General features: G+C 42.6%; 1 protein-coding gene across 1 annotated transcript; it reads right to left on the reverse strand.

Moving 5' to 3' along the window:
* IL20RA (interleukin 20 receptor subunit alpha) lies at nucleotides 1–26,613 on the reverse strand. The gene is made up of 7 exons (XM_075036795.1): nucleotides 26,501–26,613; nucleotides 11,389–11,518; nucleotides 8,062–8,240; nucleotides 7,222–7,397; nucleotides 5,413–5,557; nucleotides 4,723–4,862; nucleotides 1–2,202 (listed from the first exon to the last, which is right to left on the reverse strand). Exons 1-7 carry the CDS (start codon nucleotides 26,592–26,594, stop codon nucleotides 1,306–1,308), a joined length of 1,761 nt encoding a protein of 586 aa, XP_074892896.1. The 5' UTR covers nucleotides 26,595–26,613; the 3' UTR covers nucleotides 1–1,305.

Here is a 26,613-nt window from a genome sequence, read left to right on the forward strand (position 1 = left end):
ATGCCAAGGTCATGCAACCAAAACATTACCCAAGAGAAAAGATACTGGTAAAGGTCTTCCTTCAAAAATACACCTAACCATGTACCTAGTTTGGAGGGTACAAGTTTTAAACATCTCAGAAAGTTTTTTTTTTCCTCTGGATTTTGCTTCTCCTCTTCAAAACCAAACAAATCATTACTATGATTTTTTTTTGGTATACAAAAAAAAGTCCATTAAGTGGAAAAGTGACAGATAGGCTTTGAAAAGAAAAATATCATTTGCCCTAGTAATTCATTTCTAGAATATCCTGTAATTTTACTATCCTCAATAAATATCACATGACGTGGAGAAAAAGTAAACTTGTATCAAAAGTCCTGGTCAGGACACCAGATAATAAAAGAAAGCCCACAGGGACACTTTCTGGGACTGCCATGGCAAGTGGGATGTGTCTGAAGAAGCAGCAGTGTGTCTGGGGCAGAATTCTGTCTGAGCTAGTCACACCAGCCTGCCATGAAAGTCATTGGAGAGGAACAGACACTTGCAGGACATGAGTCATCCAGATGCTGTACTGCGAGTGTCTAAGGCTGGGTGAGACACGCTCCATCCAGTAAGATTACAGGCATTTCACTGAATCCCTCTGTGCCACATTTTCCCCCCAGTTTAAAGCATGACTAATGCTTGCTTTCTTCTCCCTTACATCTGTTGAGCTTGTAGGCATGCCTGCTAAAAGAATTGTTGCTGGTTGCATATCTGCATGGCTCAGTATGGAAGGGACCCCACACCTCAGACAAGTCTTTCAACAGAAATAAGTAAGAGCTTCACTAAGTAGAAGAATATTTATAAAACAGAAACAAAATATATACTGGAATGCCCTTAACTTCCACAAAAGTCAGCTCAAACCATTACAAGTAGCAGGAGTGAAACCTAGGAAAGACTGCATTGTGTCAAGATACATGAAATAGCCCAGCAATATGTCATATTGTTGCTTTTCATTTGCTAAAAATAACTGTCTTCAAATGCTGATAATTTGTTTTGGTAGGATTACAATGTGAAAATCCTAACAGCACCCTGTGTAAAAATATATCTTTTTTTAAAAAGAAGATAATCTCATAACCATCATGTTTTACCTCAGACGTTTATGATGGAGGTCAAAATCACTTACATCATGTCTGGAAACTGTTATAAATAACATATGAATAAGTTGTTCAACTGTTACCTTCTTGAAAACTTCAATACATTAAGATGTGTTTGCTCCACTGAGTCTACCACTCTCTTTGGCAAAGTAAACAAGATTTTGCATTTTAGAATATTTTAGAAAATCATTGTTCAGTCTTCCATTTCTACATGCAGTCCCCATTGTTCCTTGAACTGCAGGAGATATGTTTCTTGGTCCTCTGATGATTCGCCAGATACCTTTTTCTCATACAATCTGGACAAAATTCCCTCTTTGTCAGGATCATCACACTTGAATACTCCTTCACGCACCTGATTTTCAACACTGGACAAGGTAGGAATATACAGTCTTCCAGTATGGGGATCCCAATCTACTACTATGGTCTGTTCACCCTCTTTCTCCGTGAGACCTTGTGCTATTTTTTCCAGCTGAGGATAGGATGTCTGCCCAGATTTTTCAGTGTCTAAGTCCACCAAGTTGATATGGGTCTCACTCGGCAATTCATCTGCTGCATCAACCATCTTCAAATTAAGTTCCTCTATTTTCTGTCCCAAACAAGGGTCTGCTGCCCTCACCAGTAGTTGGGGGCAATATGGCTGTCCTGTTTTCTTATTACCCAAGTCCCCCAAAGCAATCTGTGGCTCACCTGGTAGTCCCCTGGGGGCAGAAGTTTTCTCTTCTAGTTTCTGACTGGGAGTGAAGTCTTCAGCCCTTACGTCATGTTCATACTCTACAGTCCCTGCATTTTTCTGTCTGAAGGTATTGTTTGTTCTAGGCTGGCCATAAGATGGCCAATTCCCAGTTTTGTCCCCTTCCTCTTTGTGTGAAATATCAAGCAAGTGTTTTGTTTCCGGCACTTCTTTTGAAGGCAAATCCTTCCCTTCGGTGCCATTGTAAATGGTGTAGTAACAGGGACTTTTCCCTCCTGATAGACGACTGGATGCCTGAGATGGCTTGTACTCATCCATGTTAACAGTGATAAGGTTGACCACTATTTTTTCACATGGTATGAAAACTCTTTCTTTGCATTTGTCAGTGTAGTGCCATACCTGGAAAACAAAAAAATAGTTTTGAGTGAAGTATAATAAAAATACCATCTTGCTACTTCTTATACTGTCATATATTTTTAAAATATAAGGCTAGGCTAGACCTTACTAGAAGGTTATTTCAATTTAGGGAAAAAGGAAATTTCATCACATAAACCTCCAGTGGTGTTAATATGCTCCACTTTTTTTATGCTATCTGAAGTAAAACTGTATTATGACCAGCTCTAATACCCCTTCTCTCATCTTCCACATGTCAAAATAATGATTAGAACAATTTTGTCAAGTTCTGTTTTTGTTTTCACCAGCATAAACTCAAGTGACTTTGGAGAAAACATCAGAGTTGTCCTTGGGTCACAGATTACAGAATCTATTCCACTCCTTTTAACCAGTGAAGAGAAGTGCAGTCAAAACCACATCCCAGAAGCACAGTCAGGTACCATGTTAAGGTATAGCTTACAGAAAATTAAATAGTATCAGGTTTCCTTTCAGAGAAAAAGCTATACATCAGGTTGAAGTACAGCATATGGAGCTTGCATTGTGCGGTCTGTCACAGGCTGCTTTTGTGACCCTGTGATAGATCATCTAGTTAAACAATAGGAATCTTTCTGAAACGAGTAATGTTTCTAACAGTAGTAAATACTGTATGAGCAGTCACTAAAGTAAAGCGCAACAGAAAAACAACAGCCAGAAGCTGCACTTCAGTGCTTTCAAGCTTGAATGGAAGACTAAGACCACTAATCAATGTACCATGTAGTCTGAAAGCTCCCCCAGGGCAGAAGTGCTGGACCAAAACAAACTGCTTATTCCACCTCCCTCTGACCACATGTGGTGCCCATGTGGAATCATCTGTAGGTTGGGAAAGCCAGAGAGCATCATTAAAATACCAGGTCTATATTCATTTGTTACCTTAACATTAACTGAATCCAGAGGTGGAGAAATAAAACTGAAGCTTCAAGGTGGTCATAAAAAAGTGCAATGAACATTAAACACCCACCCACCCCCAACATACAAATTTTACATTTATTAGAGAAAAAACTCCTGGAGTTGGAGTTCAGTCTGCTATTGAGTGGGAATTTTTCACTAATTGGCCCTTTATGTTCTTGGACTGTAAACAGCTCTGTCCTGCTAGCTCTCCAAGGGAAACCAAGCTATCTCCCCCTACCATGTCCTGCATCCTAGGATAAAGAATAAAGAATAAGAAAGATGGTGAAAGACTTTTTACCAGGGCCTGTAGTGAAAGGGGCAACTGTTTTAAACTGAAAGAAGGTAGATTTAGACTGGATAGAAGGAAAAAATTCTTTACTATGAGGGTGGTGAGGCACTGGAAGAGGTTGCCCAGAGAGGCTGTGGATGTCCCATCCCTGACAGTGTTCAAGGCCAGGTTGGATGGGGCTTTGAGCAACCTGGTCTAGTGACAGATGTCCCTGCCCCTGGCAGGGGGGTTGGACTAGATGATCTTTAAAGGTCCCTTCCAACCCAAACCACCCTGCGATTCCATGATTCAGTGATAAAGCTGGTGCCTCAACAAGTGCAGGAGGTGTCTCTGTGCACATCTAACACACTGCAGCAGTAGCTGCTCTACTCCTTCTGAACCCACAGCCCCTCTGTGAACATTTCTCCTGTCACCTCTGTGCTGCTCTAGATTTCTTCAGAAAGACCAGCATGTTGAAACCAACTCCCTTATACCTCCCATCCCACAGCATCACGCAGATGGGATTAACATCAAAGTGTTCATTCATTATTGTAATTGCATGTTTATGGTTGAGCAACTTGTTTAGAGATAGCTGTGAGAAAGCTCTGCTGGGCTCCTGAGCTGGAAACCAGTAACATTTCTTTCTAAAAATTAACAAGCTCTGCAGGTCTAAAAACTTGCAAACATTTTACGTAGAAAGTGTATTTGGGCTGTCTAACAGAATGTGTTTGCTCAGACATTTTGGGGTGTTAGGAAATGGTGCAATATTTGAAAGTATTCTTGAAATGCAGATTCAATTATCTGTGTGATGCATACGTGCTAAATCCTTCACAATCACAATTAAGTGGAAGAATCTGGTAATACCCAATAATAGTCCAAAAGAACATCATGGGGTTTCAGTACTGCTTAATTATCTGCCCTTCTTGTTTCTGAATTCAACCAATTAATAACCTTTGTTCACTGACTCTCTTCTAGGTACGGTGCTTCTTCCTAGATACATTTAGGGAGTGCTGACTTCCTAACAGAGCTTGCCTCAGTGCACCTCAGACCTTGCTTATGACAATGACTCTTCCCAAACGAACAGTTCTGTTCTGATCCTCATTAGCCCTGGTCATCTTTTAGATACAGTTGCTAACTTGAGTTATTACTCTGTTTTTCTCACATTTAATAACCCTCATTGAGATGTTCTTTTCTTAATCTGAGTGACAACTAGAGCTTTTATTTGTAGCTAGCCATGGTTTCATCCCAGCTGACTTGGAGCCGCGGAAAATGCACAGCTCTGCTGTGAGTGCCAAGGTTGGCAGTGACCTCCTGCAACACAGAACACTTACCAGGTTTGTTGGATGTTTCTGTTTGCTGACGTGAATATACCTGTGCACACAATAGCATGTCATCGAAATAAAAAGGACAGCCAGCATGACAGGCAGAACACATCCAAATGTGACTGTTATAGTCTCATCTGCTGTTTTATCTGTTAACAAAACAAAAGTTTTCATTGTACCGAGCAACTTTTTAATGTATTCAGATAGTAATGTGTGCATTCACCACATTGCTTTTTGGCTATGGGATGCAAACGTTTTAAATAAACAAGGAATTCGCAGGAAATTTTAAAAAAAATGGCACTTGAGCTACAGGACAAATTTTTATTATTATCTAAATTATAAAATAAATTCTAAAAGGAAGTAACAACTCCTCCCTCAGGTTCTCTTGTTGCTAAATTCGGACGGACCCATCTCTGCCAGTCCCAAACCTCATTCAAGTAGAAAAAATGTTATCCATTCACTTAGACTCAAAGAGTGCAGGTCCTTCTCCTCAGAGGTACTGACATACTTTCTAGTCAGCAGATCCCAGCTATGTTTTATTAAAGGCAAAGATTTTTTCATTGGTACAAATGCACAGAGAGGGGAGAAACAATGCTAGCTTTCACTCTCAGAATGGATACATAAAAAACTTAGAAACGCAATCACCATGATTTTTTCTAACCTGCATCTTCTCCTTGTAATTTGCCAGCTTACACATACCTTTCAATGTAGCAATGCAACATTCTTTGGAGAACCCACTGTGCAAAAGTGGTGTGGTGACACGTATCTGTGCACTGACACAATAAGTTGTTCCAGGTTCTAACCAGGGCACAACCAAGGTGTTGTTGCTGATGGAGAAGAACCACTGAAAGACATAAAAAAAAAAAAAAAAACAAAAAAAAACAACCACATTTTTCTCCCCCTTTAACTCCTCAGTTATGGAAAGGTAAATATCTTCCATACAAAATGTGTCACAAGCACACATATTTTCTGGAAAGAATAATGATACTATAAGAACTGCCAGCTGCATCCTTTTTTTAACAAATACAATCAAAACTCAAGTTATTTATTAGGTCATGTCCTCTCTGAATATTTCACCTTCCATTCAATCATTCCTCTACCACTTCTGAACAACTTCATGCTTTATACAAAGTAGAACCATGTGCCACCATTAGCCCACATTCTCATGCTGATGTTGCAGTAGAGCTAAAGCATCACTCCAGCCCTGTCCTGACACATAGGCCAATAAAAGGCACACAGTACAGTTTCACAAAATCTTTCAAATTGGGATGTTCTGGTAAAAATAGGAGCCTTAGAATAATGGGTGTTATGTAAACCTTGGAGTCCAAAGTAAAGTAACTGCTATATGTCAAGCATCTTTATGGAAAAAAAAAACCTTGAAACCAAACAACCCAACTTTTGTCTTCCTATAATTGTTAATCTTGGCATTTTAATATCCCTCTTGACAGAAGGTGACCTTTTTGGTGCAAAGTTTCTGTCTCAGTTCAGGAAATTCAGAAGTTTGCCAGATAGAGGTTGTGCCTGAAGGACGGGAACAGAAGAATGAACGGGTTTTTTTAGCTGATCACTGAACTCTTCCTCATCTACTGTGTTTGTGCTGGGAAATACTACTTGCTAATGAAATGTCAATCTGCAGAGACAGGCAAATGAAGATGTTCAGATGTAGTGACAAAGGATGGACTTTGTCACGATGTATTGTGAGTATTGCCGGTAGACTGACTGGCTGGGGAGTGGCCCTGCCAAAGAGGACTGGGGACAGGCAGTGAGCTGAACGTGAGCCAGCAACGTGCCCTCACAGCAAAGGAGGCCACCAGCATCCTGGGCTGTGTTAACAGGAGAAGAGGGAGCAGATGGAGGAAAGGATTATTGCCCTCCACTCAGTGCTCATCAGACCACATCCAAAATACCGTGACCAGTTTTGTTCCCCCCAATACAGAAAAGACTGGCAAACTGGAGTGGGTTTGTAGAGGATCACCAAGATGGCTGGGGCTGGAGCACTTGCCCTGTGAGGGGAGGCTGAAGGACTGGAGTTTGTCCCACCTAGGGAAGAAGGGATGGCTTCAGGGGAACCTAAGAGCAGCCCCCAGGATGACCCAGGGAGGTCATCAAGAAGGCAGAGCCAGGCTCTTCACAGTGCTGAATGGTGGGAGGATGAGAGACAATGGACGTAAGTTCAAAAAGAGAGGTTCAGATTGGATATAAAGAAATATTCTTTCCCTAAGCAGAAAATCAAGCAGTGGAACAGATTGTGCAGTCTCTGTCTTTGGAGGTTTTCAGGATGCAACTGGACAAACCCTGAGCGACCTGGTCTGAGCTCAAAGCTGATTCTGCTTTGAACAGGACTTCGGAATAGAGATCTCCTGAGCTTCCCCCCAACCCAAATGATCCTACAGTTCCTATGAAGTCATGAATCCTATTTCGATCCTTGCTGTTGCGGACAAAGTGCATTTTAAGAAGCACAGAGCACAGATTTAATAGGTCCAGTTCTACAGCCTTGACAAAGCTTACCCGCTTCTTTGTTCTTTTGTTGAGGACAGACACGTTGTATTGCAGGCCAGGATACACCTGAAGCAGAGATACGGATTCTTCCTCAGGACTTCTCTTCCACTTCTCAGGAGTAGTCAGAACGATTGAAATAGATTTCTCAGTAGAAGATACACTTACCATGGGTGGATCAATTTTAGCTGGAAAAATGAACATGTACAAAAAACAGTCAAATGCAGCAGAGGCACACTGATTTGTCCATGCAGTTTCTTGCAGTGGATGATATTAAATTTTTGTAATGTTTTGAGGTGTCTAGGACTTCGAACAATTCATTTATATTGCTAGAAAATTATTTTATCAGATAACTAAGAGGATCTTTATAGTAAGAAGGTGAACACTGACTTGGAATTTTGCCTAGGAATTCCTGTGACTTCGCAGGAGTTTACAACCTTGAAACTCCATTTGCTAAAACAAGCTAAATTACCAGTATGTTCTCAGATTATCTGGCACAGATAAGAGATATTGTGATCTAGAGTACGATTACTGACTGGTTTAATAGACCCTTTTTAAAATCAGAGCTCTTTATACTGTGGATGTGCCACAGATTTTATTTGCCTTGAGTAAAGCTTTACCATAGCACAAAAGAGTATTCAGTATATACAAGACCGTATATCTAACACACATATATCCAAATTCTAACATTATTATTTCAATTACTTCTGCCAAAAGCGTAAATGTGAAACAACTGCAAAAAACCCCTAACCTCATGTTAAAATATCACATGCTATGAAGGTACATGCAGTCTGAGCACATAGTATTAATCAAGGCCATTGAACATCTGGCTGCATGATTAGCTTTCCTTACTGTCTGTAAGAGGGTTGAATCGTGTGGTCTCCATCCAGTCAGAGCACATCCCATTTAGGAAGGCTTTAACACTTGCGTAGTATTGCTCTTCATAGTCAGAGGTCTCACTGGAGAGGTCACACCATGTTCTGTTAATATTCCTGCATTCTGGCTTTCTAATCCATTTGCCAACACCGTATCTATATTGAAAAAGAAAGAGAACGGAGCTGTACAAAAGATATTGCCGTGATATTAGTCACCTCGTAACACAGCACAGAAACTGATATTATGGCTGATGAAACAGTTTGCTTGTTATGCAGAAAACTGCAATTTCAAGGAATTCCCAATTTCAGCTGAGATAAAACACAAGATTTTCAAAAGTTTTTCATGAAAAATAAATCAGAGAAGGCCCTATCCAGAAGAGGCCATGTGGAACTAACTGGGATCTTACTGATACCAATCTAAGTCCAGTTTTGCTTGCACAGACCAGAGATCTCTCTACTTCAGTCTCTACCACTTTAGTTTAAACTCTAAACACAAGATAACAGAGTCAGGATAACTATTTATATAAAGATAAAGAGTTCTGACAGAATGGTCAGTGGCTCATCCTCGTGTACAGAGACAGATGATGCTCAGGGCGTCCAAGATGAGTGGACAGGAGACTACTCATTGCTGACTGTCAATTCTTTTTCTAGTTTAAAAGAAAGACTCCATTGGAATACAATGAACTTCAAAACCCTTCTAGTTGAAAAAGGGGCATATATCTGCTACCAACAATGCCTTGGTACTGACCAGCTCTTATACACTAGCAGAAGAAATCAAGATTTCCTTGGAAAATTCCTGCCTGGATTTGCTCAGAAGCTCCTGCTCCTTTAAATCCACATTATTAAGAATTCCCCTTTGGCTGCTAATTAGTAAGGGTGTGTGGCAGCTTCTACATGACTGCAGGTCAGTATCGCTCACCAGCATTTTCCACCCAGCTCAAGGCCTTGCTCTCCTAAGCAGGTAGAGGCACATATGAATATTTTTATATTCAGTGTGAAAGATGACCATATCTATGACTACAGACTCTTCCGTGGACCAGCTGACCCTGCAGAGTCAGCATAGCTAGTGCTCTCTGAGCTCTCACCTTCTACAAAATTATCTTTCATTCCATAATTACTGAGCACTCTCCCCTTTTCTAGGAGGCGGACTGTGGCTCCTCTGTTAGCACAGAGGGCAAGATCTGAGCAAAAGAGATTGCAGCCTCTGTAGTAGCCAGTTCAAGTTGCAGGAAACTTCTGGAGATCTACATTTGGTTTAGTGTCATGAAAACATTACTAGATCAAGGGAAGTGTAAATATTAGAGATAAAGATTGGGAGCATGACATCATCCATGACAACACCTATTTGTAAGCTAAACTTCCAGCACCATCCTTCAGAATGGCCCAGTGCTCTCTCGGTGGGAATAAAGGAAATGGATTCTGGTCCTCACTCAAATTCCTTGATATCCTACTGTTGCTGTTTGGGTCCCTATCTCAAGCGTGGTGTCCTCAGATGCAGTTTGGGTCCCCGCCTCAACCATAGTCCTCTGAGAGTGCTGAACTACGGCTTGATAGGCATAGGCCAGGCCCCAGTACAGTGTGAGGAGCTGCTGGTTTTCATTGGGGTAGACAAGGCACCCCTCTATCAGGTGGCACATCAGTTTGCCAGCATTGCTTGCCTGTTCGGGTGTAAAGTCCCAGGTTATGGGAGGTGATACCCATCCTAGGAATCTGCCCAAATCCTTCCATACACCCTGCCAGCCAGGGACCGGTCGCTTGAGGGCACATTTCAGTATTGCCTCACCCAAAACTTGTCTTCTCTTATACCAGGATGAGACCAGATTCCACAAAACCCATAATATACCACCAGTATTAATTATTAGTATTGAATAGCTCACATAAGGGTGGAACAAGGACCTTGGGAGCCTGCATAACAAACCCATTTGTATCAATGCCAGGTAGGGAGAGGGAGATGTGTTCCCTCATCTCCTCCACAAGATAGCTCCCCCAGCACAGCAAAGCCATCAGTGCCAGCACAAAGCACATAGCCATTGTTTGTATTACCATGTTCCCAAGCTCAGCAAAATAGAGATAAGCAAGCAGCCAACAAACTCCATGACAGGCACAGGAGCTTGCCACTTAATAACTAGCTATAGCATGCTTAATGCAAACCTGCCATTGTTGTGCCCCACGTTAGGCGCCAAAAAGGACTGTGGTGGGTTGACCCTGGCTGGGTGCCAGGTGCCCACCAAAGCCGCTCTATCACTCCCCCTCCTCGGCTGGACCAGGGAGAGAAAATAGAACAAAAGGCTCATGGGTCAAGATAAGGACAGTTTAATAAAGTGAAAGCAAAGGGTGCGCGCGCAAAAGCAAAGGAAACCAAATGATGTTATTCTCTACTTCCCATCAGCAGGCGATGTCTGGCCACCTCCTGGGAAGCAGGGCCTCAGTAGGTGTAGTGGTTTCTCCGGAAGACAAAAATGCCCTCTCTTCCATCTGCCTTTACTTAGCTTTTATATCTGAGCTGATGTCATATGACATGGAATATCTGCTTGGTTAGTTTAGGTCAGCTGTCCTGGTTATGTGCCCTCCCAAGATCTTGCCCAGCCCCAGCCTGCCATTGAGGGGGTGAAAATGTTGGACAGACAGCCTTGAAGCTGTGCCAGCACTGCTCAGCAGTAGCCAAAACACCGGTGTGTTATCAACACCTTTCTAGCTACCAATGCAGAGCACAGCGCTACGAGGGCTGCTATGGGGAGACTTAACTCCATCTCAGCCAGACCCAACACACCCAGAAAGGTGCAGACCTTGAAAATATAAGGGCTTGATTCCAATCACATTACTTGGTTTTCTACAATACTTGATAACTTCGGTGGATCTTCCCCTAGACTAGAGAGGCTTGCGGGATCAGAAGAAAACTGTGGGGGTGGGGTCTGTTAGAAAAGACCAATGAAACATGGGGTGCTGTTAATATTCTATTAAATACTGCATCTCCAGATCCATTTAAATGTGTACAGATGTCAATCCACAGCATGGTCCTTCATGCTTCTGTCTTATTTCTCAGGAATGCCCCTGAAAGCTTCCATGTTGCATCCCAAACTTCCTTCATAGGAAGAAAGTCTCATTACAATTTTTTTTTAACTGGAGCTGAAGTAAGCAGTACCAGAAGTAAAAGTTAAAAACTGTACTGCTTAAGTCTAACCCACATTTTAGTTCTCCTTTCTTTACTTTTTCGCAGCCCTATCTTGCGTAAAGATTTTTTAAAATTATTATTTAAAATGCTAAAATAAAAGTCAGTGGGGATAAAATAAACAAGCCAACTTACACTGAATACTTCACCCTGTAGAGTACTCCATCTCCTGTGCCTTCCGGTGCTGACCAGTGAAGGACATTCTTCATGTTTATAGATTCAAAACGGACATTCCTAGGGTTGGGCAAAGAACAATACAACTCTCCTGAGAAAGAAAATAAGAAAGGAACAACATATGCTAAGAATCTGCAAATACATATGCTTCCAAGTTAACCAAAAAAGACACCTATTTTCAAGTAAGCCATAAAATTATTTTTTAAGCAAGCCACAAAATTCTACATACTGCCTTTCTTATCATTAAAAGCACAAGGTTGTTGGCCATGGAAATTCAGTTTTTTCAAAAGTGTCCCTAGCTAGTGCAGTCCCAAATTCCATCTGTACTAGTGGTTTTTTTTCTCTAGCAAAAATGGCTTTGCCATTTATGACAGACATTAGCATGGAAATATTCAGGGACTGGAAACTAAAGCTAGAAAAGCTTGGCCTAGAAGAGACATGCATTTTTTTAAATTGGAAAGGTATTTGAACATCAGTTTGAATACTGAATAACAATTTAACACTGGAAATTATAAAAATATCCTTGATGCTACAGTAGAATCTTGTAGCTGAGTGGACTTTTAAAAAAATCAAAACAGTTATTTTTAACAAGATACGTGGAGTCTACTGCAAACACAGCTTTACAACCAGAAGTATGACTTCACACTGGAGAATCAGAGTGGATGATCACAATAGCCCCGACATCATTTGATCATCCATGTTGATTCTCCAGAAAGTCAAAAGTGAGCACCTACTGTTAGGTCACTCATCTAAATTGCTGTTCATTTCACCAGCGTTTGAAATGAATAAAGAAGCAAGTCTGGGGCTCTTAAGAACCCCATTTCACGGCTTCCTAATACACACTCCTAATCTAATAAACTTAATGGAGATGCTCCCATTGCTAAATTGCTTGCAAACCCGAGGCCTGTGGGAAAAGGGGCAGAATCCCAAGCTCCAAGTTGTGACTCAATCCCCAGCACCTCCTCCCATGGGAGCAACCCTGAGACCAGCCCTGAAGCTGCACGGCTGGGCAGGAGCTTCTCATTGTGAATGGCCACGAGAGTATAATGGGGAAGAGAAAAAGTGAACCTGTGGTTCTTCAGGGCTTTTCAAAAGCCTTTAAGCTCTTCTGCCAGGGATGCAATTCTAGCTCTTGAGGTAACAAAAACAGACAAAAAAAGGGGGAAAAAAAGCATATTAACACTAACAGTGGGAATCTGTCTGAATTGATAGTCCTTGACATTTGTTACTTCCTTAAGCAGACCTTAAGGGTTTTTTGGTAGTATTTTTCACTATTACTAGAGTAATAGTGCTCATCCTCCAGTACATGCAACATCTAGTTGCTTTTGTAAGTAAAAGTCACCACCATTTTCCTGGTTAACTTGCTGACTTCTAACTGGCTTTGAGCCAAACAGTAAAAGCTTTTCTCTTCAATACATCTATTAAAACAATCTCCTTGCAATTCTGTAGAGACCAATTACTTTAAACTGTCTCAGTGGAAACTCTGGGTTTTCCAAGCCTCTAGCTGTATGTTAATGTTCAAAACAAACTCTGGTACATGCCTGCCTCTGTATCTTCAGATCATAAAGCTGTTTACAGAGGGTATTTCTGAAGTTGCTCTCTTTTTATCTTCAGCACTTAGCTAGTGTTCTGTGGCTTTAAAAATTTTTCTAGTTGGAGAACAAGTTTCAACAGGTATAGTTCTTAGGGTAAGCTTATTTATTTACAAGAAGTATATAGAAAGTCCCATTTCCTTGAACACTTGGACACAGAAATGCCCAGTGACAGTCATCTTGAAGAGCTCCAACTACAAATAAAATAAATTTATTTATTTATTAACTATAAATTTATTTATTTATTAACTATAAATAAAATAAATTTATTTTTTAAATAAAAAAAGTTTCAGGATGCCAGGGGATGCAAAAGCAGCAGAAAGAGACCTCCAGTAATCTGCTTTACTCTAACATTTGCTTCCAAGTGGGAGATACAGAACCTAGAAAATAAAAGGTCTTGATTTCCCCCAAATAAACGTCCTCTGCAGCTGCTTTAGGTGAAACTAATCCAAATGTGAAGATGAAACTGCCCAAGAGAGCCAAGAGAACAGCCTAAAATGGGCAACATCTGTGCAGTAAAATAGAAAAGCTCCTAAACCACTGATGTGCATGCTACGAAGAAGAACAAACCAGCATTACATGGACTACAACACATCATCAATGCATCAAGTTTCATTCTTTGTACCACATCCCAGCACTAAAGCATATGGAGACTTCAGGAAATCCATCAACTGCATAATCAACAACCGGGAATAAGAGATTACAAAAAAACCCCAACACCCCAGTATCAGAAGCACACAATACTGCCCAAGCCCTGAGAAAGGCAACCACGCAATCTGCGTAGAAAGGGAGGGAGGGACTGAGGCACAAACAAACTTTCTGCTGCAATTCCCAAGTAGGAGGAAATACAAAGTAGGTATTTTCTTAGATTGCTGGGAATCAAAGCCATAAAGGCTTCTCATTAAAAAACAATGAGGACAAACTAAAAAGCCCAACAAGGAGAGATTTAAGAATAAAACAGAGTCTGGAGGAGAATACAGTATTTACTGCATGGTCCAAAAACCTTCAAAGGAAAGATTAAAAAAATTCAAGCCCTTAAACAGCAACAGATGAGAAGAACATTTGTCTCTGGTAACTTGGGCTCTGAGCAAGGCATCTGTTTTGCAGCGGTCATAAAAAGCAGAGGAAGATAAACTCTTCCATAGGTTGGTTCATCTCTCTAGTTGGGATGGACCAGACTGGGTGAATCTCTCTCCCTCCAGTGGAGATGGTGGTCAAGCCCATCAGCCTTGATCTCCACTTCCTCAGCAGTTGAACTTATCAGAGATGCACCTTGTCCAGGGAGAAGTGACAGGAAACACTGTAAGTCTTTATGCGAGAAGGATAATCTCTCCTCCATGTCCACCACAAACAAGGAGAAAAAGGAACAGAGTTCAGTTTCAGAGAGAAAGGAGGTACTGGGAGTAATCCCTTATGGGAAGAGGAGCGACACATGGGGATGGGTCACCTGGGAGGGCTGCTGGATCTTTCAAAGGGCAGATTGGAGAAACATCTGCCAGAAATGACAATAATTTAGCTGATTCTGCCTAGGCGTAGTGGGATGGACTGGGTGATCTCTTAAGGTCACTGCCAGCCCCGTTTTGATAGGCCTTCTTATAATATCTGATAAATCTGGCTTTGCACTGTGCAGTAATAAATTTGGCTGGGGTACTGCTGAATCAGGTGCAGGACAGCTAAACACATCCCTAACAGCTCACTTTTCACACCTTTTTTCTTTAAAAGTTTTTAAAACGTGTACTGCTTATCAGGCTAATCCATAGTCACCGAATTGAACTGGCCAGAGGCAGCCAGCTCATCACAGACGAGTGAAATTACTTCCATTGGTTTTCTGAATAGTTTTTTGTTCACCTTACCTTTTGACATTTGTCCATCCTTGCATAAAAACATTTATATTCCTTGAGCACATTTTAAAGTAGCAAGAGTCGTGCATTTGTCTGTTACACTAAAATATTTTTAAACTAGTAACATGCAAAGGTGTTTTTAAGGTGTTTTTTTGTTGAGATTTTTTTTTTTTTTTTTTTTACATATGCCTCCTCCCAGTGTGGTTTCTGTTGTGGTAAACGAAGTTTCAAAACAGAAACACTGACTGCAGTAGACAAGCCAATCTTCACATGTAGAACCCACAGACTGTATCTTTACAAGATCTAAAGTATTACAACACTGCTGGCGTGCTCCCACCTGCTCCCAGCTCAGTGTGATTTGGAAGGCAGAGGGAGCGAGACCGTTAACTTTCCATTTGCTGCAAAAGCAGAGATTTGGTTTCTATTTCTGGTCTTGCCCCTTTAGTAAAGGCTTCTGTTTACCCTTACAACAAATCATGCAAGTTTTTTTATTCAGCAATTCTGCATCTGTGAAACAAGAATAAAACTACCATACTGCCCTATTTCTCCGGGAAGAGTTAAGAACAAACTCCTTCGTGTCTACTCAACACACAATAGAGTCAGGAGGTATGCGTAGAAAATAGATTATATATACAGCTTGTATGTTCCATGGTTATCAGTCAGGAAAGGACTCAAGTATGTGCATCAGCTGCTTCTTTCAGTATCTTGTCTTTTAACACAATATATCCAGTCATATTCTGATTTTATTTCCATTAACCCGGATTAATGGCATGGGTGTCACATGGAGTATTTTCAGTTCTTACTGGCCTACATGAGAGCAGAAATTCCTCATACCTGTTGCTTTGCTAGGTTTAGTCTGTCTCATCAGTAGTCTGCAATGGCTGTCATCACTTCCCAGTATAACAAAGTAACTTTATTTCTTGCATGGAAAAACCTGGAGCACTTATTACTGTCTTTGGAAACTCTGTAAATCAAACCTTGAGTAATACCATTCCTTACATCTTCATGACTCTGCACACCTGAACTGGAAAGAAAGTAGTAATATAGTCTTGCAAACTTCACCACCACAACAGAAGCAAGTCCTGATCTTAGAATAAGCTACTGCGAGACTCTCCAAAATAGGTATGACTTAGCCTGAAAACATCTTCACGTGTGAGCCAAAAAACCCACTGACGTCAGTGAGATTATTCACATGAGTAAAAGACTGCACGGCAGGTGCCTCATCTTCTCTTTATGAAAGTGTCTGCTGGGTTTAAAAACCTGGTCACTTTTAATCACGTAGAGCTCCCTAGCAGGTACGTGCCTGGCTCCAGTCGGTACTGTTCAGAGCTCGGTTTTGGTTATAGCCGTATCTATCTATCTATACACACATGCATACGCACACACAGACATATATGTATACAAGTATAAACACAGATAATTTCCATTTTACAACTATTATCCGTTCAGTGTATCTGCTTTTTATCTGCGAGGAGGCACTGCTGCCTATCTCCGTGACAAACAGCTGTGTTTAACGTCAATGCCGCAAAACAAATACAGCTGCAACTACCTGTGCCCTTTCGCTACGAACAGATTTAACTTTTCACTTGAGCTGGGTAACCTAGCAGCTGCAAAGCATAAAAATACATAAACACGTAAAAACGTAGATATTTTTTCTGTACACTGGCTAAAGTTCTGGGGTGGGGAGAAGGCAGAGGACCCACCGAAAGCTGACCTGTTGGCACAGAAATGCCTCCTGTCTAAGTACTGGTTTTGACCGCACCGCTCTGAAGCGGAGCGATCATCTGCCGTATTTTACTGTGGCATGGCTACAAGGGTGCAAACGCTAAATTATCCAACAAAATAAACCAACAAAGAAGATCACAGGGCTTCTCTAGACAACTGTAAGGTATAATTTAAGACAGTGAGTGATGTTGAAAGCATTAAGACAGAAAGGTGAGCCTTACTGCAACAGAGCTTTTCCCAATAGCCACAGGAGTAAAACCCAGGGACTCCTCCCCTACAGCCATCTCAGAATTTAAAAGAGGAACTCCTTTTCTGACAACGACAGAGAGTTTGGCTTCAATTGCTGTTGTATTTTCCGAAAGGAGAGTGACCCTTGAGAGCACCTCTGATGGAAGCGGCTCCTTTGTGCTGGACACCGAATTTATGGGCAACGCTGCAGGCACTCCCCGTGCCTCACCATTTGCAGCTGCCACTCGAAGGCCACGGAGCTAACCCACGCTTACACACCTCGGGGGGAGGGCAGCCTTTCAAACAGGCCGAGGCCCTGATTCACCTTTTCCCACCAGTGAAGCATCAAGCAATTTAGGAGTAATCTAGGCCACCGAACATTCACTTCTGGCGATGCTGTAGGCCACTGCCCTTGCTTTAGTCTTTCTGTTCAGCTTTGGGTGACTTCCACCAAACTCCTGCAAAATCTTGCTGGCTCCTTCTATGCTGCTGCTCTTCATTTTTTAAGGAATTTTTGCTCTCTTTTCTTCCTCCAGCTCATCTGTTTCAATGGTTATGTTGTTCTCAGTGAAAAATATTCCCTCAAACACAGGCCTAAGCATAATATAAAAATGGTCACACTCCATCAGAACAAATGTCCATTGGTGGCACTCACTAGCAGAGGATTGGGGCTGTCTTTTCTGGCACATCTGCAGCCTCAAGCAAGCCAGCACTGGCCACGCAGGAATGTGAGGGAGTATGCTAAGTGGTAAACAGGAGAACCGAGCCAAAATTGGAGATCAGGAGTTACAGAGAAGAAGGGAAACCCATCGAAGCCAAGAATACACATTAGCAAATGTCATTACCTGCTATTAGTCATCTTAGCAACAATTTAAACAAATGAGTTAGCTTTTTTTTTTTTTCAATTAAGTGAGCCTGAAAGTTTTTCTCTATGCCCACTCTTTTAGACTCAAACTCAACAGTCTGGATAATGAGGAAGAGGAGGAGAGGCACATAGGAGTCATTGCAGCTTAGCTGCCTTTCTCCTAGTGGGTTGCTGGAGCTCTGGGACTGCCAGGTATGAAGTTGGGCTAGTGAAAGCCTTTGACTTGAGCAGCGCTGGTGGGAATGTGGGGAGGAGTAGGGAGGTGATTTCCTGTTCAAGTCATAACAGCGCTCGAGAGCTAACCACAAAGCACACTCGTGCCCTCCCAGAACTGGAGCCCGTCGCTCCCATCACAGCCTGCTCAGAGGGGGCACAGGGGAGAGGAAGAAGGGGACAGAAACGGAGATGTAGGACTACATGAAAACCAGGTGGGGGAGCAGATGGAAAAGCATGAGAGAAGAGGTGGGGAAATGTGGGAGAAGGATGAAGGGCACGTGGAGTTTGTTTTTGAAGAAACAGGTAGGCTGCCATTGGAAACAGGTGAACCCGAGGAGGTCATCTGGGGAAAGAGTGCGAGTGGAAATACAGCCTGAGGAATGGGAGAGATGCAGAAAAGGGACTGAAGCTGTGGCTTGCCCTGACATGCTCTCCTCCCCCGTGTGAAGCCTTGCATTTATTTATCCAAACCATGTCCTAACTTACAAAAACACCTCTACAGAGAATATTGATCAAAGAACACTCAGACTTAGTCCAGAAAGACCCAACTTCAGAAAGGAGGAGAAAATTTTCCCAGTCCCTTGAAGGCTTGCTAGAAGACAGCTAGAGAGGGCCATGGCAGCTGACAACCATTCCTTTTTGCTAACTTGTATGACAGAAATGAAATAAACTGAATTTTCTTTCCACTGTGCCGAAGGTTTGCAAGTGCAAGAGTAGAGCTCACACTACCTAACCACACCCTGCTGCAAAAACCTTTCCTTGATGCGCTCCAGCAGGAGAAAGTTACTGTAGGTATGTTTTCTAATTCTGAGTGATCTATACTGGCCTGAAACAAGGTGAGTGAAATTCAAGGTGTGCTTGCCTAAAGTTACTCACAACACCTTTAAGGCTTTCGGAGTCATATCCATCAAAGGTGTTTTGTGTTTGTTGGGTTTTGGTTTTGTTGTTTTTTGTTTTTTTTTTTTAAATTATCAAATTCAATGAGTTTTTGTTAAGTTCAGAATGCAAAAACGTTTTTTGTCAAAAAGAACTAAATTCATTTTAAAAGCCCACTGTTGACACAATTCCATGACACAATAGCTGTTTTTTAAAACAGATGTTTTGAAGTTATATAAAACATTAGAAATAGCCCAACTGTCCAGCATTTAATTTTAAGGATTTTCTTTTCTCCCTAGAACACATTTAGCATTACCAATTTATTACTACTTAGATCAACCACAACCCAACAGCCAAGAAAATGAAAGCTTAATTAGAATACCTCTGACATCTCACATTTGTTTTTCAAAATACCCAATGGTTAAACAAGCTTTCTGTTTGAAATATTGTTAAAATTATGCTGTGTGACAGTTATCAGCCGAATCCTGATAGACCACATTTTGGAACACTCCCAATCCATCCTTACATAAAATACCTTTTTTTTTTTTTACACATAAACTGAGCAAAAATTAATTTTGGCTTTCATCATTTAGTGCTGGCTAATATCAGCTGGGCAACAACAGTCCATTTTGAACTGACGGCATTATATTCCTTGCCTAACAGGTGTTGCTCCTTGCTCTCTGACCTACTGATCGCTTGTCTAGAGAAGGGATTTTGCTTTTCTTGGAGTCCAAGCTAATTTCGTTAGTAAAATCCCCCATTCTGAATCCACATTTTCTCTTGGGCAGGAGATTGAGTGTGATGTCAATGGAGGATGAGCACTTGCCTGCATTTCTGAGGGAAAAGCAATCCTCAAAAGATGCGAGTCAAACACCTTCTCCTGCACCCAAGACCCGAGAGGAAGGACCAACACTCCTAGCAAGCAATCGGGCTGCCGAGGTCACACAGCCACCCCTGTCCAAACGATCATAAATGGCCTATTTCCAGTCCCCAGCCAGTGCTTGCAAACGGCAAGAGGCAATTTCAAGTTCACCCTGTGGGAGAGCCAGCACAGCTGTAGGTTTTATCTCTTGCAGGGTGCTGGAGACTGTCTGACGATAGCCCGGCAGGCGTGAGGCAGCCTGCTGAGCATCTCTGCTACTCGAAGCACTCACAGAATTGTTTTTCCCTCTTGTGCCCCACGTTTATGCCTCTCCCCACAGATGATCAAGGACATAAGCTCCTCTGGGAAGCAACTGCTTGTAGAGAACTCACAAGAAATGAAGGTTTCCTGGGGTACCCACCCACTTCTGTTGGTCTCCTGTCAGGTACAGGCTGGTGTGTTTTGAGGCACTGTATGACTGTTCAGTGTGTCCCACAGTAATTTCAGATGTGAACGAGTCAGTATCTAATTATAGGTATAGTAGTATTTTTAATATCTTTCCTGTACTCAACAAGCTTTTTTTTTTTGTTAAAACCATCAGTTGTGATTTCTAGACTCATTTACCTGCCTACAGATTTAGCTGAACAGAGGAAGTCATTCAGCATAATCATCTACATCTTTCACACAGAAGTTACAAAAGACTGCCTCAGAAATGGCGTTAAAGTCAGTAACGTGCACAGATGGATCCAAGGGACAGTGCGGTGTCGCTGACGTTCAAGGGAATGGCCAGCACACTTTGATGAGATCAGGAGGAGCCTGACCATCGCCTGGGCTGGAGGAGAAGCTAGCTCTCGGTCTTGTTGGAGCTACTGCCAGTTGCTTTAGACTCAGAGAGCTGAACAGGTCTACTTCTGTGCCTGTCTGCTACCTTCTTACAGCGAGAAAAAGCCCTGTCAGCAATGACACATGCCTCAGCCTTCTCAAGGCACAGTTTTCAGTGCCTTTCAGTGGCTTCTGAGCCACATCCTGTACATTACTATTTTGACTACAGTACCCCTGAAGAGCAAGATATTGATGCACTTTCAGAAAAGGCAAGGAAAGCCAAGAGAAGTGAAGCCTTTTGCAAACCAGCTGCAATAATCAATACTAGCTCACCTGCTCCCTCCAGCCTTTAAGAAACTAGTAGGAAATAGATTAACCCCTTTCATCTAAGAGCTGTAATACCCGCTCGTGTGTGTTCTTACACACAGAGTGTGATTAAGCTCAAACACATAAATCTTGTTAGCAGAATGTAAGATCCTTTCACCTCCTGAAGCAGCATTCTTCTCTTACTTCTCTTTGGACAGATCCCTGTCTCATCACAGAAAAGGGAGTGGGAAACAGAAGGCTGAAAAATAGCTAAGCTATCAGGTGAGATTTAACTCAAGGTGCTGGGGTATAAAGAAGGGAAGAAGAGACTACAGTCTTCCTCCTGTCCCTTCATTGACCTTAAAATACTCTTGCAGTAGCCAGGCAGACAGGAGAAGTCACCTATTTTCCACAAGAAAGAGATATAGTTTATTTAATCTCTTCATATGTAAACTATCCCATACCTCCAGTCCTACAACTTGTTTTCTTTTGTCTGATTTAACTAGTTTTACTGTACTGTTTTCAAGATAGGATGAGCAGTGGATAAAAACCTGCAAGTTACTGGTACACCAAGTATAAAGCACAGATCTGTACATCACTTAAACACAGCTCTCCAGTAAAACCTCATTTTTATCTAGAGATGGTCCAGGCTTCCAGAATTCAGGCTCTTATAAAGCTAAGCTTCTTAAAATACAGGAGCTCTTGTTTGGCTCATAAAGGGTGATTTTTTTCTCTCTTAGCTATTAATCCTATGGTTGTAGATATTTAACACCACTTCTTGGAGAAAAATCAGTCAGCAGAAATCAATCTGTACAAGCCACAGCTATAAAACCAAAGATAAACTGGAACCACACATGCACAAATGACTTGAGTAATCCTAACCACTTGCTTCTCTTGGAATTAAGACTATAAAGGCCACTAGAGAAGGGTAAGGTTATCATCTACAGTGGTGAACCTGAACGTTCGCATGGGGAACTGCAACACACATCTAAGTTTTGGACTTTAATCACAAATCCCAACAGCATTCGAAGCTTCTCTACAGAATGAGCTACTTCCTTTAACCATTTCCATTCCTAATTAACAGGCAAAAAGAATTTGTCAAGTTGTGGAAATCATAAGCAAAGCCAAGCACTAGGGTACAGATCGCAGCATTGTCTGAAACAGTCCGGCATGAGATTGGAAATTGGAGATGAAAAGATAAGGATGAGCCTTTAGACTACATGAACGTGACACTCCTTCATATACTGTAGTTCTCCTTATGCCAATATCCCTTTTTATTTATTTCTATGTTAGATTTACTCTTCTCTCCTTGACAATGGCAGAGAGCCAGGAAATACCACGTAAAACCACCAAGCTCAGCCCTCCCATATACTTCCACTCTTATTACTGAAGCTTAATGCCTTCTCTGGTAAACACACAGATTATCGCCACCAAAATGCAATTCGATCCTGCTGAGTATATAGACACATACTAGATAATACAAAATACTACATGCACAAAATTGTCAAGTTTTCAGAGGGTTCAAAAATCATTGTATTTTACAATATTTTTCCCCACTGTTCTTCTCATCTCTACCGTTGCACGAACACATTTTTTTCTTCTTTGAATCATTTAGCTAATCAAAGACAATTGTCTGTGAGTTCTTACTGCATTTGGGTAACATACAGCCATCATTTCAAGTGCAATCTATAAACTTCCCAGGACACAGACATCATGGAGTATATCCACAAGGCGATTAGCCTATTTATTATGTGCACACTGCATGCCTTACACATGAAATAATCTGATACCTCAGTATGCTATTTAACACTTCAGCTAATACTTACCGGCTGTGTCTGTGCAATAGATCAGCCTCTTCCCAGATCCAAAGTGTACCTTAAATCACCTTGTGTCAATACCAAAACAACTCAGCACTGCTCAACTTGAAGCCATGCAATTCACTTCTGTCCTTCACAAATTATGACTGGTGCTCAAACACTATGTATTCATGCAGGAATAAAAGTGGTTATTCAGGCTTTGTTTCTATTAAAATAAGCTGAGCAAGTTGCTTCTGCTGGCCCAGTTTTCAGGGGGAGTGAATTGCAGACAGCACTCTCCCACCTCCCCTCGAATCCAGGAGCAGCATCCACACACGGACCTCAAGTTTTAGAGCCCTGGGTGTACGCTGACCTCAGGAAGCCTTCTCAAGGATTCACTGTGGGTATGCAAGGAGGAAAGGAAGTGGATTATTAGTGCTGGTATATTGCCTGCCTTCTGGATGGTTTTAACATGATAAAATATGTCTGGGCATCAATGTGGTCCCTGAACTCCAGCTCAATGGCTTAACTTCAAAGCCTATACTGTGACCCTTTTTATCCTTTTATTCTGTATTTCCCAGAACAACATCTTGATCACAAGGGATGTTTCGTACATTTCAGTGCTCTAGTAACTGTGAAAGAAAACATACTGAAATTTGCTTAAAGGGAGGCCTGAAGCTACTTCTTAAAATGTAGATCTATTTATTAGGAAAAATATGATCAAATGGAAGATGAAAGAAAAGCAAATTAAAGCAGGTGTGTCAACGCAGACCAAGCAACTTATGCAACTATTAGAAAACATGAAAAGGGGGAAATTTGCAAGGTCGCATCATAAGAAATGTAGTTGCTATAGCCATATACCAACTCCAGTAGGATCTAAGGCTATGTCTGCATTAGCAAGTAATGCAACCCACTACGAGCAGGTCTGTTACATGAAAATGTCAGTATTGAGAAAAACTTGTCTACGCTATTCACATTTCAGGTTTTTTCTTTTTAATACTGGATTAGCTTTACTTGCATTAGATATTCTGATGAAGCACATCTTCCAGGGCAGCTTCATCCAGAAGAAATCCAGTTCCAAGACTGTGTCACAATACAGACAAAAGCACACTAAGAGAAATGATTGAGAGATTTGTTTCAAAATCACATGCCTTACCTGAACAAACACCGTAAGCATGCCTTAAATATATCAGAATTCTTCTATTTTTGCAGTACAGCATTCAGGCTCATTTCCTTTTCCTCAGAGTAAGTATATATTGCAGTATCCATTGCATTCTTTCTTCTGTATAGATCTATAAGACAGAGACTGGACTCTGTGGGCCAGAAGTTTAAAGGTTTCTCTAACTGCAGAAGAATGTGGTTAGGGAAACCTCCACTAAGAACACAGGGCAGAATTTAAGATGGAGATTCGTAAATTAACATTCTACTACTTCCAAAATTCAGGATGTTCCTTCCTATCCTTATGGGTTTCTTGCAAAAATTGCTAAACTCTCCCATGTGGTAAAGAGGAACATGCTACATTTCTTGAACGTGTTGATTAAACAATTAATTTTCCATTTTGTGTTTTCTGTGCTTCTTCATTTGTTGTAGAGTACAGATTTTTAAACAGTGAGTGAAACACCAATTTATAAAAATCCCACTGAAGTGCAGTGACAAGTGAAATCTTTGTCCTGTGCAAAGCCAGGTAATGCCCAAATAGCATGTTAGGTGGGCACAGATCATTAGAGAGCAGTGCCCTAGAACAGAATGCAGTCAGAGACTGCTGAAACAGTAGATGTAATCCACTAAGGATAAAATTGTACCCACTAACACACCACAGTGAAAACAAAAGGTGTTTTGCTTCATGTTTTGCAAAGGTCCAGCTATAAGTTAGCCTTTCAATGCTGCTGCCACAGAGTTCAGAAAGGAACTGAACAAGAGATCCCAAAGGGACGGGCACAGCACAGATCCTGTAAGATGTTAGAATTTGAGTCTGTGAAGTCCTGCTGTAAGACTGCTTTCCATGGCACTTGGGTCCTGGTATAATCCGTTCTTATTCTAGCACCAGATCAAGCACTCAGGGCAACCACAGTATTTTCAGGACTGCATCGGCTCCCAGCTGGCAACCCAGGCTTCTTCTGTTGGAAGAAAGTACCCCAAAGGGACTCCTCTACCTATCACTTCACTTTGGAGAAATGAGCAGGAGCAGTGCTATGACAGTTCTGCACCTCATATATTTTTTTCCATTGTTAGCAAAATACTGCTAGGCTGAATTAAACCAACTTTTATGCAGTCTCACACTGAAAGAGGTGAAAATGGAAGCTCTAAGCCTTCGGTGAAAGGCACAGCTGTCCCTTCCATGCTGGTATTGCTGACTGTCAACAAAAACCTGAAATTATGTCCAGCTAAAGCCTCAGGAATGTGCAAACAGATTCCCTTCTCCTTGAACAACCATTAGACAAAACCAACATAAGCCCCTTGACACTTTTCTAAACCTTCTTTGGAATCAAAACCAGTAGTAGTCAGATTTTAATTTTTTTTAAAGGGCAACTGAATGCCAGTTATACAGATTTTCCAAAACACTTGCATCAGCGAACTTAAATAAGATGAAAACGACATGGACAGTTACCTAAAGAGAAGCTGGCATTGGTACTCCTGAAAGTCACGCAAAATCACTGATGCATAAGAGTAGTTTGTCAAAAGAGTTAACTGAGACACAGTACTTGGTGCTACTCAAGAACATTCAGGGTATGAAGAACACTCCTTACCACCGGCCAGCTCCCACAGGATCTGGGAGTTTTGCTGTGGATTTAAATGGGAGCAGACTCTATCCTTACACACTTGGTTTTGGAGGCAACATTTGCAGCAGAGAACAAGAGCACAAAGATGGCGTAGGTTCCTCAGAAGATCTGCTGAGCTCTGCAATGCCTTGCTCGGTTTTATACTCGAGGGATATAAAAAAAGAAATCGCGTGTGATGCTTTTAACAGCAGCAGGGGACCCACCACGCACACCCATTCAACAGCTATGGTTTACAAGCTCATTCCCACTGGATACCATCCCTGCCCGTGCCGGAGGCAGTTTGCCATTTGAGCTGCTCCCACAGCCCACTCCAGCTGCCACCTTCCCTGCTCCCTCTGCCTCCTTTGTGCTTGGATATGTGGCTGTCACGGCAGGAGTGCTCCAGTCTACAGGTGGGAAAAGGGAACGGGAGCCACTCCAGATACTGGCACACGAGCTGAGCATCTCTGCCAAAAACCCCATCCTGCCTTTTGTGTTAATCGGTCCCTCGACTGCTCAGGTAGGACTCTGGCGCATGGTGGCCGTCAAGCACAAAGGAAGACAGAAACACCAAAGACACCTGGGGAATTACCCCGATGAGTATAGCAAGGACTGTCTCAAGAGCACGCTATCAACTTAAGACCTGAAAGTAAATTAACATGCGCCTTTGTAAAACCCAATTCCAGCGTTAACTACGGAGAAAGGAAAAAGAGGAAGCAACATTACAGAACTACCCAGTCCTCTCCCTCCAGTTCAGCACCGGAGGCCAGAAACACGAACGCTAAATGAAGGCACCGCCGTCTAACACGAACGGCACACCGCGCCCCGGCCCCGGCCCCGGCCCCGGCCCGACCGGCGGCGGCAGGAGCCGCCTCCCGCCCGGGCCGCCTGCGCGGACTCCGGCCGCACGCAGGCAGAGGGAGCACGGCACGGCTCGGCACGGCTCGGCACGGCTCGGCACGGCACAGCACGGCTCGGCACGGCTCGGCACGGCTCGGCGGGCCGGGCCAGCCCTGCCTGCCCCGGCCGTCCGCCGTGCCAGGACAACCGAGCGCGGAGACGACCCCCAGGGACCCGCGGCGCGGGGGGCCCGGCTCCCAACCCCCTGCCCGGGAGGGACGCGCATCCCCCGCGGGGCCGGGACAGAGACCGGGGCCGTGACCGGCGGGCAGCGCCGCCACCTACCTGCGTGCGCCGCGGGGGGCGGCGGCAGGAGCGGCAGGAGCAGCGGCAGGACCGGCAGCCAGGCCGCCCCCCGCCGCGGCCAGCCGGCCCCCATGGGGGCTCACATCCCCCGG

This window comes from Buteo buteo, chromosome 9 (assembly GCF_964188355.1).
Source record: "Buteo buteo chromosome 9, bButBut1.hap1.1, whole genome shotgun sequence".
NCBI lineage: Eukaryota > Metazoa > Chordata > Aves > Accipitriformes > Accipitridae > Buteo > Buteo buteo.

Bases quoted from the DNA above. Each gene is read 5' to 3' on its own strand.
- IL20RA (XM_075036795.1), bottom strand. From the start codon at position 26,594: ATGGGGGCCGGCTGGCCGCGGCGGGGGGCGGCCTGGCTGCCGGTCCTG. The intron at 7,398-8,061 runs GTAAGGAAAGCT...TCATTTTTCCAG, and splicing joins ATTCAACCCTCTTACAGACA to CTAAAATTGATCCACCCATG. The intron at 2,203-4,722 runs GTAAGTGTTCTG...TTTGTTTTCCAG, and splicing joins AGAAACATCCAACAAACCTG to GTATGGCACTACACTGACAA.